Source organism: Triturus cristatus, chromosome 2_1, assembly GCF_964204655.1.
Source record: "Triturus cristatus chromosome 2_1, aTriCri1.1, whole genome shotgun sequence".
Taxonomy (NCBI): Eukaryota; Metazoa; Chordata; class Amphibia; order Caudata; family Salamandridae; genus Triturus; species Triturus cristatus.
This window is the reverse complement of record NC_140581.1, coordinates 1,071,444,415-1,071,463,035: the sequence shown is the minus strand read 5'-3', so window position 1 is coordinate 1,071,463,035 and position 18,621 is coordinate 1,071,444,415. Positions and strand designations below refer to the sequence as shown.

The following is an 18,621-nucleotide window of genomic DNA, read 5'->3' as shown; positions in this document are numbered from 1 at the left end:
TTGAGGAACCTGCAGTGGGTGTTCTGTAGTCAGTCTGTCACAGTCATTGACACACTGCGGTCTGTCCTGTCACTTTTGCCACCCTGCTCCTGAGTCATCTTCTCAGACTCCTCCATTGGCAGTAGTTCTGACACCAATTCAGATAAACCTTCCACAAGTCGTCAAGGGAATCAGGGACTAAGGTACCAGGACAACCAACATTTTTTAGGGGAGGACAATCGCAATATCAACAGAGGTGGATGCACAGAGCAGAACTGGGAAAGACAAAGAGGATGGAACAGGGGCAGGAGCAACCAAAGGGGCAACTCACGAGTGACGTTCTACCAACCCGAATCACACGTCGAGATCCAAACGCGCAGACAAACATACAGATGGTAGCCAACATGACTTCTGAGCCACAGACACCAACTATAGACCGCATTGACACTGATTTTGGACCCATAGACTTAGGGCATGAACAGACTCCCAACTTTACACATCAAGCCCCTGAGCCCCCAGAGACTTTGCAGACGAGGCACTCTCCCTTGGCGACAATGCTACTCACCGGGAGGGACTCTACATCCTCCGCACATATACACATTCCTAACCTTGCCCATGGACCTCCCAATGCCATGACTATTGTCAACTTTGATCCCATCATCAATCTATCTGACTATAGACTTTCGGATGCAGAGAAACACATTCTCTCCAAAGGATTAACTTTTGTCCCGACCTCTCCAACAGACTCCTTCACATCAAGTTGGAGTTGCAAAGATTTTTCAGAAAAATAAGACTCCAATACCATTTTTCCAACAAGGAATAAAATCCTACTGCCACCGCCACTAACTTCAGACCACTGTCTACCTTTACTCCTGTTTTGTATCTGATGAGTCCAAAAATCGTGGCATACGAACAGATTGTCCTTAAAGAAACCATGGACCTACTGAAAAATTGCAAATATATCAAGTATAACATCAATAAAGAAGAGAGGCTTGCTCTACAGACCTTAGGAACCAACAAGACTATTGTCATCAAGGCGGCCGACAAGGGTGGAGTGGTGGTCATGCAGAATACGTGACTACATACATGAGATTGAGCAACAACTTGGTGCGAGAGAGAGCTACCAACCTATACCAAAGGATCCCACATTGGAATTTAAGAAACTAATTGAATAATTTGACCACGGATGGGCCTCGCCCAGGGATTCCTGAGCCAACATGAGCACAACTTCCTCAATAAAAAGAAACTGAGGATCCCTACAATCTACACTCTACCGAAAGTACACAAACGTTTGGAGAAACCCCCCGGAAGGCCGATCGTCTCAGGATGGGGTTCACTCCTAGAACCACTCAACCACTACATCAACAACTTCCTTCAACCTTGGGTTATGAAAATCAAATTGTTTGTAAGGGACACGATGCACGTCATTCAGTTATGTTATTGGAAGGTCAACCCTTTGACACCGACACCCAATTATTGGTGACCCTTGATCTGTCTTTGTTTTACACTAGCATACCTCAAATGAAGGCACTTGAAGTGACCAAAGAAACCCTGGAAAAACGCATTGGATCCCGACTGGATTCCTGGTATCGCTACTGGATATTGCGAAGACAAAGAATGAGTTCATCTTCAGGAACCAATATTCCTACCAATGCAAAGGCATCGCAATGGGGGCTGGGTTCACTCCCAGCCTAGCAAACCTGTTCATGGCCTCTAATGAGGATGAATATCTCTACAACCCCACCAATCCCTTCATAGACTACATCGCTGCCTGGAAGCAGTATATAGATGATGTGCTGATGATATGGTTGGGCACGGAAGCACACTTGATTGATTTCAAAGACTGGCTTAACAGCAGATTCAGCAATATCCAGTTCACTATGTACTACAGTAACGAAAACATCAACTTTTTGGACCTGACCTTTGGAGTGGAGGAAGGGTTACTGTTCACGGACCTCTACAGAAAACCTACAGAAAGAAACACCTTGCTCAAATATGATTCACATCATTCAATGAGCCTGAGAGACAACCTGCCCTATGGGCAATTTCTCAGGCTGAGGAGAAACTGCACCCGGAGGACTGACTTCTTTAAAGAAACTGAGACCCTGACCAATGGTCTCAGGGAAAGAGGATACCCCCTTGGTTTGCTCAAGCGAGCGAAGAAACAAGCTTGGTACTGTCCCTGTGACTCGCTCCTTGAAGTCAAACCACAAACAACAGGGCAGAAACATTGTATGTGCTACCACGTTTAACTGAAGAAGCAATGAGATCAAAAATATTTTGAAGAAATATTGGAGTCTAGTCTCCAGTGAACTTGGCACGACCGAGGATCCAATCTTTGCCTTCAAGAGAGGAAGGAATATAAAGGACACTGTGGTAAAAGCCTACCTGGACCCCCCTACACCCCCAGATATAGAGAACATGCTGGGTCTGCCCCCGATGACCGGACACCATAAGTGTGGCCATTGTAAGGCCTGCTCACATACTGTGGAAGGCACATCATTCACACACCAAAGCAGAACATATATTCTTCCCTTGCACATGAATTGCAACAGCACCAATGTTATATATGCAATCAGGTGCCCCTGCAACATGTTGTACATAGGGAAACCACACAAAAGGTTAAGGCCAGAGTCTTACAACATATGAGCAGGGTTAGATGCAGAGTACAAGGGGCTCCCCTGATTGAACATTGCAATTCACTCAATCACACACCAGAAATCCTAAGATGGTGGGTGGTGAAAAAGATACGCGCACACCCCAGGGGTGGCACAATCATCGCATCATTGAGCTTCATTGAATGTAAGTGGATTCACTCTCTTAACACTGTTGACGATGGCCTAAACAAACAGGAGGAGACCTTGAAACAAATGGGTCACCTGTGACAGAACGAGATTGTCACTCTATAGCACACCGTAGTAGCTCCGACATCCCACTGTAACTTTTGTTAACACACTTAACCTGCTAACCTCTCCATACACCTGTTTATTGATTATTTTCCATTTTGTTTCATTAGCCATTATATCGATGTGATAACTATATATAACTACCGCCGTTTTATGAGCAACTATACCGATGTGTTCACTACATACATAATGTTGGAGTCACCAAATTGTTATATGGTCACCACACCGGTGAAATGCAAACCTAAGGATTTTCCTTTATCCAATGAAATTAATAATATTTCATGTTTACCAGTATATAATGGTGTTCTGCTCATACTGGCTATCAGCATTAGTATTCTCTATATTCCGGATGTTATGTATGAAAACCTTGTATATTGATCTGCATATTCACGTATGAACTATCTGCAAAAGCATTAATTCTTTACCATTCTGATCTTATGTATAAAACTATGTTTTTGATATGCATTATCATTTTTATCTCTGCATTTATAATTGTTGTCTAAACACGTTGATGAGTGCATCCCAGCACCACCGCTCATAGTTTAAACGCCCCCATTCAAGTCTCTATTAACGTCATAGGCAGCATCCAGCTGCTGGTACCGGCCGCGCTTGTTTGTGGCGTGCACACTGTCAGAGTGCAGCCCCCCCTCCCATTGGTCCATCCATTGTGAATATTCGCACAGCATTCAGCTGCTGCCAGGGGCAACGTACACCAACGATGTGCACGTTACCCCGTACACCTAGCTAGGTTTAGTAATTATTCGCACCTTGGACAGACGACCTCCAGACTGCTGCAAAATGAGTGCTACTTGCCAGGTAAGCGTGTGATTGCTGCCCACTCACTTATTTGAGCGCTTTTTGATCCACACCGAAGTTAAGCGCCAAATCTCATTACTTTCCGTTTTTCAGGATAGTGAACTGGTTAGCAGTTGGGATCAGATGCTTACCCCCCGCGGTGGCTGATTGTTTCATCAACGGCCTACCTACACCTATTTTCTAGGTAAGGCTCTTGCAATCACTCGTGCCATGCCTTCACTGTGGTTACATTTGGCCGACATTATTTACTCAGGTCTGGCCGTATTCTTTGTTTTACCATTACCTGTAGATCATTTTAGACTACTTCAACTCAAAGACTCTGCTCTTGAGAAACCTCGCTGACGCTTGCTGGTGAGTCCTTTTGCTTTCCCCGACTTGTCCAACCTAACCAGCGGCTCGCATTTGAGTAATTTAATTGAGCATACAATAGACTCTGTCCTTGAGTAATTTTGCTGACACTTGCTGGTGAGTCTCCGATTTGCACATCCGTGACTCCTCTAATTCCAACCACAGGATTAGATCCTTGTAGATTGCATTTGCTAGGGACCCCCTTGGGCCCTTTTTTCACCCCCATTTAGGTAATTACAACTGAACTCCATTAACTGCGCTGGCGCATATCACTAGGAAAACTTTGGCATAATTTGCGCCTCTTCAGATCAGTTGGAACACATTGTTGAATACTTCAGGCTGTCAACCGTCACCTCCCTTGTCCTGAAAAAGACCGGCTATGACATTTAAATAGCGCATTGTCTGGGTCGAAACATCGACGAACACATATGGTTCAGCTATTTACAAGTCTCTTGGCTCAAATTAACAAGCGAAAGTGCTGTCCACCAGAGACATTGTCCTCCTTCATCCTGACCACCTTGTAGTTATTTTCCTTGTTAAACTGTACATATTCTCACGTTGTAAATATGATATGCAGTGCACCACTGCCACTGAGCAGCTTAAGTCACTTTATTACATGTCACCTGTAAATGTATTCACTTGACAGCCTTTCCAATTTCAATTTTTGTAAATACCTTTGAAAATCTCAAATCATAAAATAAGAATTTTGCAAACATCCACTAGCCGGTGTTTATGTGTTCCAACTACATGTAACGTACATGTTATTTTCTAAAAATAATTTGACATCTTTCTGTGATTCTGTTCAATGTATAATTTGTTTACATTTTTGATTCACTCCTCTTATGTAAAGTGAATATTCCCCTCAACAGAACCACTGTAGCTTCCTATATATCCCACCGGGAGCAGCAGTGTCAAAGGATAAGCCGCTAGTAAAGGAGATAACAGTTCACGCTGGTAAACTGAGCTGTTCAACAAAATCCTCAAGGTTGTCCCTGGAGTACAATTCATGTCTTCTGAAACACAAGCTCACATTTTTCATAACTCAGTATCTTCAACAGCATTGCAATAAAAAACATTGCCCTCTGACATCCACCTCTTGATTCCTCCTTTTAGACCGAAAGGCAGCCATCTTACAAGGGGGATCCAGTACAGAGATTGAAAATATTCTTAGTATTTAATTTTGGAAAAATAGGCAAAGTTTTCCATTCTGGTATTGATTCAATAGTTTTTTTCGGGTGCCACAGTATTCTATTCAGATTACAGGTCTGATTTATAGTTTGAAGGACAGTACTCCCTCCATCAGGGTGGCAAAGGACATTTTGTCCGTGATCTTGATGGGCTACTGTCCACCAAATTTAGAGATGACATCAACCCAGCGGTCATATCTATAGAGGGAAAGGAACCCCCATCACTGTGGTTTCCTTCAATGTACTAAAAATCTGGTGGATGGCTACCTTCTTTTTTGATGGTTGTTCACTAAACCTTTTATATTTTTTTGTTTTTCAGAAACAAGCTCCCAAAGTGGAAGTTTGTTTTTGAAAAAGAAAAATAACTAATGACCCATACCCTAGGATCCATTTCCAAGGGTATATGAGGTTCTTGTAGGTTGTTCATGTCCATTACCACCATGCTTTTTTCTGGTAATGACGAAAAGGAAAAAAATAAACGTCCTCATCCACCCTAAATACGGTGCACAGTGTAATGTCCTTTCTCTGATGGCCCCTTCTCTGTCAGACCGTCGCCGAAGTATTCCATCAACTGTGCCAACAAGGGCTCCATCAACAGAATATTTAAGGTCTGCCTGTGTCTAAATCAGGCGGCAGACTGAGGGTTTGGAAGAAGGGTCCTTCATCTCATTTGTGGCGTAGTATCCTGCCCACTAAACTCTAAATAAGGCCCTAAGAAAACCTTAGACCTGCATTGACAATTCAGTACTTAACTGACAATCATGTAAGAAAACTAGAAATTGTTCCAGTTCTGCATTATTCAGCAACTCTGAGAAAGCCTTGCCACCATCATATTGTATTTCCATGGCCACGTGGTGATCTACTGCACCACAATCCTGTTGAATGTTTAGAGAACAAATTCACACTTACTGTTAAGCCCCACTGAACAAGGTTGTCACATGAACAACCAAGTCCAAAGAACATTTTCTCTTCCACATTGCATTACTCTGATAAATCTTTTGTAACACTATTTTGTAACACAGCAGTTTAACCTGATACTACTCACATTCTTAATTGCCACTGTCTGAGAAAAGAGAGTTATATCTCATCTGACCATTTTCTGAACATATTCTAATTGTTGGTCTTCAAAACATCCGTCATGGTTTAAATTATATGTTGCGTATCATACTTCAGCATTACTCCAATAGTTGGTCAATCAAGTAGCCCATCACATACATTTACATTTCTCCATCTGGGTACGCACTGGAAGTCAAAGCATTTTTCAGTTATTCTCACAATGTGTCTTCACTATAGCCAGACATCATACATTTGAAAACCCTAATAGATGCCCCCATACCATTTAACCAATTAACAAGAGCTGGTACGCAATTTGAAATATTTAATCAAAGACCCTGATTTTGACATCACCAGCTTTAAATGTTCATTTCAAGTCTGCCCCTGATACTATGGCCTGACTACATATTATATATCACTCTCTGAGTTTGCACAAGATCCAAGATCCTTCATCAAATAGTTTACTTAACAGATCAGCAAATTCCAGAGTGTCACAAACTTTACATTAGAGGATTTTAAATTGAATTAAACAACTTGTCTAAAAGGAAACTATCAAACCACTTTAACTTCAAACCTTTAATTCCACTCTAAAGCCCACTCATGCTAAAGGAAAGTCTTTACATGTATTTATTTATGACGATAACTAGTCCATTTCCAAACCTCATTAGAAGTGAAATGGTTGGCTCGCCTTATTGGATCCATATATGTTCAGATATGACCCATTCCCATTCAACACAATGGTCCATCTACAATCCTAAAAAAGAACATTCAAGCAAATCATTGACTTAAACTTGACCCTCACAATATCTAACATTTCTAAATCCACTGTCATCAGCAGTATTAAATAAGAAAGATCTAATTGCACCAGTTAAAAAACATAAGCATTCCTGAAAACTCAGAGTTGCTTTTCTATCAAGAAAAGAGCTTCGACAACTAGAAAGACAATTTACATCAAAGAATACATCCAGATCTCTAGCCATTCTCAAACATTTGAAAAGTAAATATAGACATGAAATTGCAGAAGCGAAAGCTCAATGTATGCAAGATAAATTACTCTATAAATTGTGAGAGAATGTCGTCCAAATAAATTACACTTAATGGAGAACAACAAGTATTAACCACAAAAAGGGGCCCAATTTATGCACAAATGCAATCAGTTCCTCAAATGATTCTATACCAAGATCTTAATAATTTGCAGCTCTATTTTAGACATAGGGTCATCATCACCTGCTGCTTTGCTTCCTGTGCAACAATTTAATGCTTTTGTTACTATGTGTTTGACTTTAACACTTGTTTGAAACACCAATAGTATTTTAAAAAGAATAACAGTGAGATACTTTCATTTTGTTTTGAGTCAATCAATGCCTCCTTAAAAAGTGTGTTTCCAGATACACTACAAATTAATCAAATTACAAACAGAATCTAATCCTAACATTATGGTCAACTATTTACCTGTCACAAATTAACCATGGCTTGGAAAGGTTATTCAAAAATATGTTGACTTCCAACTAGATAATATTTTTTTAAAAAGCAGGCTTTTTGCCCCATATAAATCTGGTTTCCAAAGTGAATGCAGCACAGAAACAACCACTTCAAAAATCCACTGAGATAGCCACTGCATTTTGGATGATGGACCTGCCTGTCTTGTCCTCTTTCTTGATTTACTGCTGATATTAGGTATGATTGTCCATCATAATAGTCTCATCCGGGCCCCAAGGACTCATCTATTTTTGTGGAGAGATGCTGAGATGATTGCCTAATTGTAAGCACTTGATCAGGATAAGAAGATCCATGTCAACTTTAGAGCTAGTTCCTTGTGGTGCTCCACAGGGATCGATCTTGGCAGCCATGCTCTTCAGTCGATATATGGAATCATAAAATGTTTTGATGGAGGAGGCTGAAGTGGCCACGCATCAATATGCTAATGTCAGTCATGCCTACATGACGATTAACTCGATCAAAGACATAATTTGCTAAAGAAAATGTCTACTGTACTTAGAAGATAGATATCAGCAAATCTCTTAGAACTGAATGCAGCCATGTACGGGGCAGTTAACGTAACAAACATTATCTTGATAAATTTCAGGTGGAAGTCTCTTATCACTTGCTGTTCAGTGACATTAAATCACTAGGAAACTAAATAGAATTCCTATGGTTTATCACACTGATCGAATTTTCAATAAAATCATGACTTTCTACAAAAAATTGTGCCTTTATACAAAGAGTAGAATGGTGCCCGCTTAAACTAAATTGTCTTTAAAATCATGATTTATTGTGACAAATTTATTCTTTTCCATCTATCATTACTGTTTTCCACTCCTCTCAGTGCCCCCTGGAATGCCCTGGGCTTGGATACCTAAACAGATTTACAGCAAACATAAGAAACACCATGCGTGCATAAAGTTCTGCTATCATGACAAGTTTGGTGTAAGTCCTTTTAGAGGTTCTTTGCTGTAGGCACCAGCAAAATATCCTGTGGGAGCTAAAATAGAAAAACACTTCTTATTTCAAGCCCTCTGCACCCCCCCCCCCCACCCCCTGCATGGAATAACACGGAAATGTGCATTTTGGACCTTAGCTTACTACTAATGAGGAATGTCCTCAATTATGTCATTTGAGTTGTCATTAATCATGTCATTTAGCATGTGATGTTAATATGTGAGGTTTTAAGCAGTTCATGGCGGGGATAGACATTATAGTTGCTCAGTAAAATACAGCGGATGCATTTCAGTGTTGTTTTGTTTTATAAACATTAGTGTTTGTCTTATTATAACACCTAACTATAACTTCATTTTACCATTAATTTATTTTCAATGAATTTCGTGAGTTTTTTTAAATATAAGATACGATCGTGTGTGTGTGTGTGTATCACATTTCATTTTAAACAAAGAAACCAAATAACCCCCTAAATTAGCAGTCCCATTGAATCAAACTGCACGACTAAACAGACAATAAAATAGTAAACTGAAGAAAATCAATTCACTCCAATGTGTAGTAAAATTGATAATATGTGTATGCTTTTTTTGCAGGATGAAAATGCACCACGAACCTACTGCGGCTGCCTAAGATGGAGGCCATTGTCAGACATCGGGACCATTGCGTGGATGATTACCTTGAGTGATGCTGTGCATAACTTTATTGATGGACTGGCGATTGGCGCCTCATTCACCGTGTCTCTTATGCAGGGTCTGAGTACCTCTATTGCAATCTTATGCGAAGAGCTGCCTCATGAATTTGGTAAGATCAGTTCAAACATTTTTTAGCAAACAGTATTAAGTTAATTTTGGATGGATGGAGCATATTGCTATGCAAGCTGTTGCCTATTGTGCGTTTGTGCTGCATTATAAAAGAGAGCTGGGGAATCCACGCAAGTAGGAGACCAATTCTTTTTCATTCCTACTTCTCAATACAAAACTGCAGAACGCATGCCTAGTCCAACATAGTTTGTGCTAATCTTGTATTGTAAATACACATACAAGAATAGTCATATGATTAAATGATTACTCTTTTGGGATCTGTCTTGCATTGCTGGATATCTTCATATTTCTTTTATATGATTTAGAAGTGCTCAGCCTGACCATACAATCCTTTCAATTCAATTTTTTTGTGCGGAATATCTTGTGTTTCGCTGTGCTAAATCTTGTGGTGAAATACTCCTGGTTAGGGGCTGACATTTGCTTGGTGGCCCGATACTTTTAGGATCTTAGTCCTTCATCAGCTGTGCTTGCCAGATGAATGATTAAAAAATAATATTGACGTGCCCAATACAAAATCAGGGCTCTCCATACAACATGTAGGCAGATTTCAGAAGGTGAAGATCCAAATCAAAAGTTTGATGTTTATTTTAAGTTGTGTATGGAGCAGTGTTGTCCTACTGATGAGCCAGATCTAACACCTCTGCCACACCGGCTAAACAATGTCTGTCATATATAGAGGCAGTATTCTAAGGTGCTGGGGCTTCCGCCCCATTGTCGTTGACCCCACCATAACTATTTCCGTCTCTGCAGTAAAAAAGTGTGTGGTGGCAATGCCACCTTGCCTGTGCCGCATACTTCACCCAACATGCCCGGCACATTTATTTATATGCGGCTTCATGCAGGATCTTTATTGCCTATATTGTGACCTTGCACAGATGAGGGAGGCCCCACCGGAAATGCTGGTGGACTTGCCAGCCTATATTGGATGACCATTCGGACGCTATTTTTATTTACACCGCCTACTTGACATTCCTGAGGATGGCACTCTTCCACTCCTTCATAAGAGGGCTGTCGAGCAAACAGGAGGGCGTATGAAGCTCCTGCATATATTTTTGTGCAAATGTCCCATTACCACCCTGCTCCACATCAGCCCTTTAGATTAGAATAATAAAAATCAAAAGACAAATTATAATTGCAATAGCATCTCTACACTGGGCCTAGCATTGCAGTATACACACAGGCACTGAGAAATATCGGTAGTATAAATACTGCTAAAAGTAGCAAAATATTTAACACTGTGAGTGTAGCTGTTTTCTTTCTATGAAGATGAAAATATTGCAAAATAACATGTTTTTTTTTGCAGGAGACTTTGCAATCTTGATCAACGCGGGGATGAGCATCCCGCAGGCTTTATTCTTCAACTTTCTTTCGTCGTGCTCCTGTTACATCGGACTGATCCTGGGAATAGTAGTGGGCAATAACTTTGAGCCTAACATTATCTTTGGCCTGGCTGGGGGGATGTTCCTTTATATATCCCTGGCTGACATGGTAAGAGAAACTTTTCGAATTCTTCAGAATACATATTTGGATGGCATTGTATTGCACAGCAATTTCTGGTATGTTTTTTTTCCAACCATAGTTGACTAAAAGGCTTGGAAAAATTACATTTTTGATATATTACAAATAAACTCAATATAGGGCAAGCTGTTTCTCGGTCTATTAGGTTATTTATATGCATCAATAAACTGTGATGGCTGAGAAATGCACTTTGTTCTTATCATCAAGATTCGGACTGTGTTGAGTCAAGTGCCCGCTGCTGCAGGTGAGTGGAGTCCATCATCAGTGCATTTGTAAACACAAAGGTGTGCTCAGGGAAATGCAATAAGTCCATTATCTTCATGGAATCCCACAGCATCACTGTCTAGGAGCTTTTTGGATAAAAGTGACATAAACGAACAGTGTTTGATCCACAAAGCGTTTTCCCCGCAGCTAAGTATGATTTGTCTCTTGTAAAATACAAAAATTACAAATACTTCATAAATTCAGTAACGTTTTACGGGTTCAGGGGAAAACTGAAATATGGCTACTTTCTCCTGAGTAATTTAGGCAAGAATCAGTGTCATCTTAAGGATTTTGGGGTCCCCGGACAAAAAACATTTTGGCACCACTGTTCAGAACAAATTTTATTATCCATTTCCTGCTAAATTCAATCCTCCATGATGGCAAACAATATTACATTTTATGACAAACTTTAGCACAGTCACACACAAAAAGTTGAAATATGTCTTGCTTGTATGCCAAAAATCCTTAAAATGATCAAGAGTAGAGTAAGTGAATCAGATGTAGGCAGAGAGGGAGAGAAGTTTAGAAATAGGAAAGACAGCAGTCAAAAAGAAAGAAAATGAGAGAAAACTCATGTCTCATAGGCCCCTTGGAAGGTGGTAGCCCTGTGCAGCTGCCCACTTTGCCCAAGCCTTAAAATGTCTCTGGTAAGAACTCTGCTATTGATTCGTGAGCAGGCTGTGAGTAATGTCCGAGCAAGTGTGAAGGGCTGGGTGTTGGAAGAGAAATATTGTTGTAAAACGAGAAGCATGGGGCGAATGGTCAGAGGTGAGCAATGCAAAATTTGGGAAACCACAAAGCAGTAGTGTTTAGGGACATTATAATAAGTGTTGAAATTCTCTTTCAACAGTTTTGCTTCAGCTACACGGAGCTGTCATAATTACTCTAAAATAGGGGTGAAGCATACCACTCAGTTTCAAATCCAGAAGATGTATGTAGAAAGTTATTCTAGAAGAGGATTACAGAATATATGTCAGTTTTTTTAAAGAATATGTTCTGGTAGGTTATGAATTAATGGAAATGTTTCAGAATTAAGCAAAACCAAAGGGGATGATGGACGGAGTGTTGAACATTGCAAGCACTCACCCTCAGTCAACTGATCTGGGTTTAATCTATCATCATTCTTTAGCTCACTCTGCCACCCCAGTTCAGACATGGCCATATGCAAATCAGTTTGACCCTGTGTCTCATGGGAACAGTCCAGCCCGAACTGCCAAGCCATGTCTTCCCTGGACTGGAAACAAGCATCCTGGGACTGGTTTCTGGCTAATTAGCCGTCATCAGCCAGGCTAGCTTGAATCCAGTGGCAAAGTGAGCATGGGACCCACATCTGGGCATACCCTGCCAACTTAGGGCGAACAAAGCAAAACCAAAGGGCATGATGGACGGAGTGTTGAACATTGCAAGCACTCACCCCCAGTCAACTGATCTGGGTTTAATTCATCGTCATTCTTTAGCTCACTCCGCCACCCCAGTTCAAACATGGCCATATGCAAATCAGTCTGACCCTGTGCCTCATGAGAACAGTCCAGCCCGAACTGCCAAGCCATGTCTTCCATGGACTGGAAACAAGCATCCTGGGACCGGTTTCTGGCTAATCAGCCGTCATCAGCCAGGCTAGCTTGAATCCAGTGGCAAAGTGAGCAAGGGACCCACGTCTGGGTGTACCCTGCCAACTTAGGGCGAACAAAGCAAATCCAAAGGGGATGATGGACGGAGTGTTGAACATTGCAAGCACTCACCCCCAGTCAACTGATCTGGGTTTAATCCATCATAATTCTTTAGCTTACTCCGCCACCCCAGTTCAGACATGGCCATATGCAAATCAGTCTGAACCTGTGCCTCATGGGAACAGTCCAGCCCGAACTGCCAAGCCATGTCTTCCTTGGACCGGAAACAAGCATCCTGGGACCGGTTTGTGGCTAATCAGCCGTCATCAGCCAGGATAGCTTGAATCCAGTGGCAAAGTGAGCAAGGGACCCACGTCTGGGCATACCCTGCCAACTTAGGGCGAACAAAACAAAACCAAAGGGGGATGATGGACAGAGTGTTGAACATTGCTAGCACTCACCCCCAGTCAACTGATCTGGGTTTAATCGATCATCATTCTTTAGCTCACTCCGCCACCCCAGTTCAGACATGGCCATATGCAAATCAGTCTGACCCTGTGCCTCACGGGAACAGTCCAGCCCGAACTGCCAAGCCATGTCTTCCCTGGACCGGAAACAAGCATCCTGGGACCAGTTACTGGCTAATCAGTCGTCATCAGCCAGGCTAGCTTGAATCCAGTGGCAAAGTGAGCAAGGGACCCACGTCTGGGCATACCCTGTCAACTTAGGACAAACAAAGCAAAACCAAAGGGGGTGGCAAAGTGAACTAAAGAATGATGATGGATTCAACCCAGATCTGTGACTGGGGGTGAGTGTTTGAAAAGTTTCAGCACACCGTCCATCATCTCTTTGTGTTTGTCATAGCAAACATGGATTCCATTAGTCCTTTCTATGGATGTGATCACCTGCTCAGTAAAATCTTTGTTCAGTTGATAAAATCACCATAGAAGTATACAAAACAAGAAATTCACTTTACAAATTCATAGCATTAAAAACACAGAGTAAAGTGCGCAATGAATAAATGGAGGCGATTAATCAGGTCTCGTTCTTCGGGACGCCAAGGCTGATCGTAAAGAGGACAAAACTGTAAGTAACATGATCACTTGGGAGTATCTGGAGACACAGAAAGGCTGGCCTGACTTGATTAAAAGTCAAAGATCTCAACAATGGAGCTAAATTGTTTTTTTCTCTGCCAGCTATAATAGGACCAAAACATAGTAAAGTGCAGCAAAATCTGCGGAGACATATTGTCGCAGCCGCATGATATCCTTGCCTCAGGCCCTTCCCACCCAGACGGGGATGCCAAAAGGTGATGCAATTGGTTGAACCTAAACCTGGCAAGAACAGTTCCAACCCTTGCACAGTTTTTAGCAACATATGACCCCGAACTAATTTTTTCCTGAAGCTCTAGGTGCTCTCTCTCCAGATGTAAGTGTTCCAAGAACAACCTTTTAAAACCCCCAACATCCCACTCTGAAAGAGAGGTGGGGTAATCAAAAATACCTGTCCTTCCCATATGGGTAAAAGCAGCTTATCATGAGCTAACTAGGGTATACTACGGGCCAGATCAAGGACCAGGCAGTCAGCTAGGATCAGTTGGTTTAAAGAAAATTCTGCCCTTCGCCAAATCTTCATCCAACATAGGAGCGGACTCACAGATAACAAATCCAACACTTGCTCAAGCCCAAGCTCTGCCTGAACAGAAAAAGCTGGGGTAGAGTGTGGGGCCTGAACCAATCTGCGAAGAGAATTATTTTCGGCTGATTGGATACAATCCAGCTTAGGGTACCCCCAGGGCTCACTACCATATTGTAACTGAGGAAATACACTTAGCCTGGTAAGTTTTTAGCAGATCCTTTGGCACCCTAGAGCCAACCCTATGGGCTAAGCTAAAAACTGCCCCCATAGTTTTTAAAACTCAGCTCTCTTCGCCTCCGCCAATGGTGTCTAACAATTCTTTACATCAAATAAAACCCACAAATAGGGGAATGCCTTCGCTTTGACCAGGGTAGAATTGGCCACCTTGAAAGTCTTGCCCCAAGTTGATTTAGCGACTACTACCATTACGTAAGACTTTGAATATTTAAAGCCAGATCAAGATTCCCCAGGAATGACACGTAACTGGCCAGAAGTAAGTCGAGCCCCTGAGCGATCCATGCCATAAGAACTGCGTCATCCACGTATAATAACACTGGAAGAAATCTGTCCCCAGCCTTGGGGGCAATCCTCTACAGCTGCTAACAGTGCGCACTCAAACCCATTTACATACAGGACAAATAAAAATGTAGCCAGAATACATCCTTGACTCACAACTAAGTAGGTCCGTATGAGCGCATACAGGCGGTGTCCTGAGAAAAGTGAACTGAGGCATGGGTCTCTGAGTGTAGGTTAGCCAATAGGGCCACGATACTAGGATCAATCCCCATCTCGCAAAGCAGAGTGCACAGTTTCACTAGATTTACCCTGTCAAAGGCGGATGTCAAATCCATGAAGGCTTAGGGGCCGATTCCGATCCTGGAAAAATATTCCCCGTACAAATCGTATCTGGAGTTTTTTCCGACCGAATCGTACAAGTCCCGTACAAACTGGCAAGTACGATTTGTATGGAAAAAAGTCCTTACGAATAGCATTGGGAAAATTCCCCCACACGTCCTCGGGTCGGGAAAAGTCTCCGACACGTCCCCGGACATTTTTACGTACAAATGGGAAAACTGAAGTCCGAATGCGCAAGTACGATCCATCCCATCCGTCCGATTGTACAACTATATGGAAAAAAGACCGTCCGGAGCGAACTCCCATAGCAACCATAGAGATGTCCAAACAGGTGCCCGGTACGCGCCGAACACCTCCCCAGTCCCCCCCGTGTGTACGCGCCGTACCCCCAGCACCCCATATGTACGGAGCGTACCCCCAGCCCCCCCGTATGTACGGAGCGTACCCCCAGCCCCCGTATGTACGGAGCATGCCCCCAGCCCCCCGTATGTACGGAGTGTACCCCCACCCCCGTATGTACGGAGCGTACCCCCAGCCCCCCGTATGTACGGAGCGTACCCCCACCCCCGTATGTACGGAGCGTACCCCCACCCCCATATGTACGGAGCGTACCCCCAGCCCCCCTGTATGTACGGAGCGTACCCCCACCCCCGTATGTACGGAGCGTACCCCCAGCCCCCCGTATGTATGGAGCGTACCCCCAGCCCCCGTATGTACGGAGCGTACCCCCACCCCCATATGTATGGAGCATACCCCCAGCCCCCCGTATGTACGGAGAGTACCCCCAGCCTCCCCGTATGTACGGAGCGTACCCCCAGCTTCCCCGTATGTACGGAGCGTACCCCCAGCCCCCCGTATGTACGGTGCATACCCCCAGCCCCCCCGTATGTACGGAGCATACCCCCACCCCCGTATGTACGGAGCGTACCCCCAGCCCCCCGTATGTACGGAGCGTACCCCCACCCCCGTATGTACGGAGCGTACCCCCAGCCCCCCGTATGTACGGAGCGTACCCCCAGCCCCCGTATGTACGGAGCGTACCCCCACCCCCGTATGTACGGAGCGTACCCCCAGCCCCCTGTATGTACGGAGCGTACCCCCACCCCCGTATGTATGGAGCGTACCCCCAGCCCCCTCGTATGTACGGTGTGGACCCCCAGCGCTACCGTACATACGGGGGTGGGGGTACGCTCCGTACATATTGGGGGCTGGGGGTACGCTCCGTACATACGGGGGTGGGGGTACGCTCCGTACATACGAGGGGCTGGGGGTACGCTCCGTACATACACGGGTGGGGGTACGGCACATCCATCTGCGGGGGGGCTGGAGGTCCGGCGCGTACTTACGGGGGGGGCTAGGGGGGTGTTCGGCGCATACCGGGCCCCCTTTTCCTAACGCTTCGCGGCGTACTTCGCTTTTCCGGCACTTTTTGGGTGCCGTAAAAATATTGCCGTCCGGAGTGCTGTCGGTACGAATCGTACTTGCTGGTACGTAAAAAGCTGCCAAACTCCGTCCGGACGTCACGTCCGCGGTGTCCCGGATCACATTTGTATGTATTTTTCTGTCGGTCGGTCTTTTTTCCGATTCGTACGGAAATGGTGTTTCCGTACGAATCGTACTTGCAAGTTTGTAGGGTTTTTTCCCGGATACGAGTCGGACGGAGAAAACGCTCCGACCGACAGTTTGTACCTGGTTTTTCCAGGATCGGAATTGGCCCCTTAGTGTATAGATTCAGACCGAGCCACTGTATATTCTGGACATCACTCAAAATATTGTCCTCTTCTGCCCAATCACTTAGCCAATTTAAAATCACCCTCCCCAGGACCTTAACCGTTGAATCCAGCATCAATATGGGTCTATAACATTGTGAATTGCCTTTGTCCCCCCTTCTTTAAGATGGGAACAATGACAGCAGTGGACCGAGAGGGCTCACTTTTAATTCAGGCAATGTAATTTCTCCTCTTTTGAGGGATGAGGTAGAGCAAAGAATGCCAGAAGGGTAATAGCCCACTCGACCTGAAATGCTGCTACCACTTTAGGCAACAGTGTAGTATGTGTCCTCAAATCCAGCTTGTCAGAAAAAAATGATGTGTAAGGCAGGTGGATTTAGAGTGTCTGAAGCTCTCTCACATGTCAAGCTTATATTATGGCAATTAAAAAGACAGTTTTTAGTGTCAAAAGGCAAAGCCGTCAACTGTGCATCGGCTCAAAAGGGGTGCACATGATGAAGGTAAGGATCAGATTTAAGTCTCACTGTGGCATCACAAAGATCTTTGATGGAAACAAATTCTGCAAACCTCTGATGAACCTCATCACAAGTGAATTAAACAATAAAGGCTGATCCTTCACCCGTAAAAAAGCCAAAGGTGCCAACAAATAGCCTTTAACAGTGCCCAACGCAAGTCCTTGCTGGACCAATGACAAAACAAACAACAATCAGTTTTACTTGAAGTGAGTCTATCTGGCAGGTGGCATACAAACCCACAAACCTGTCCCTGCACCTGGAGTAGACTGACTTTTTATAGATGTACACCTGGCTGCCAGAATAACATCAATGACCTCTACAGTAAGATAAAAGGAAACTGCCTGCCACCACTCAGTCTTTACACATGGAGGTGCAGATTGCAAAGGCCCTGGTGCAGCGCCCTGCCCTGTTGCCGAGACAGTAGATCCTCCCGAAGTGTCCGCTTGATTGGAGGACAGATGTTCATGCCCAGAGGTTCTGGATATCACACCCTCCTGATCCAGTCAACCACCACTAGGATGATTTGGACCCACTCTGTCTTGATTTTCTTCAGAAGTCAAGCCTGGAGAGTTAGAGGCAGGAAGGCATACAGGAGTTCCAACCTCCACTCTTGGCGGAATGCGTCTCCAAGAGAGAGCCGTCTTGGGAACTCAGGTTCACAAAAACACCAACTTTGCATGTTCTTTGTGGTAGCGAAAAGAGTGAGACAGAGTTCTCCCCATTGCGTGGGTAAACTTCCTGTGCCACCTCTGGATGTAACTGCTATTCAGGGTCGGCTAGGCTTTGGCAACTGAGTTCATCTACCATGGTGTTTAGATCCAAACAAGTGGGTCCCGACTAGAGAACTGCCCTGGCGAGTCAGCCACTTCTAAAGGCGCAGAGTCTCCTGACACAGGACTAAAGATCCCATACAACCCTTGTTTTTACAGTGGTGTTGTTTGTGGT

The 18,621-nt window shown here is 43.8% G+C and overlaps 1 protein-coding gene across 3 annotated transcripts in view; it reads left to right on the top strand.

The window, feature by feature from the left end:
* The window catches only part of SLC39A8 (solute carrier family 39 member 8), a 239,167-nt gene that overhangs the window by 204,065 nt on the left and 16,481 nt on the right, over positions 1-18,621 (top strand). For all 3 annotated transcript variants that reach the window (XM_085636066.1, XM_085636075.1, XM_085636058.1), the window contains exons 7-8: positions 9,319-9,526; positions 10,850-11,034. In XM_085636066.1, the coding sequence (XP_085492192.1) occupies positions 9,319-9,526; positions 10,850-11,034 (393 nt within the window). The remainder of the gene's footprint in view (positions 1-9,318; positions 9,527-10,849; positions 11,035-18,621) is intronic.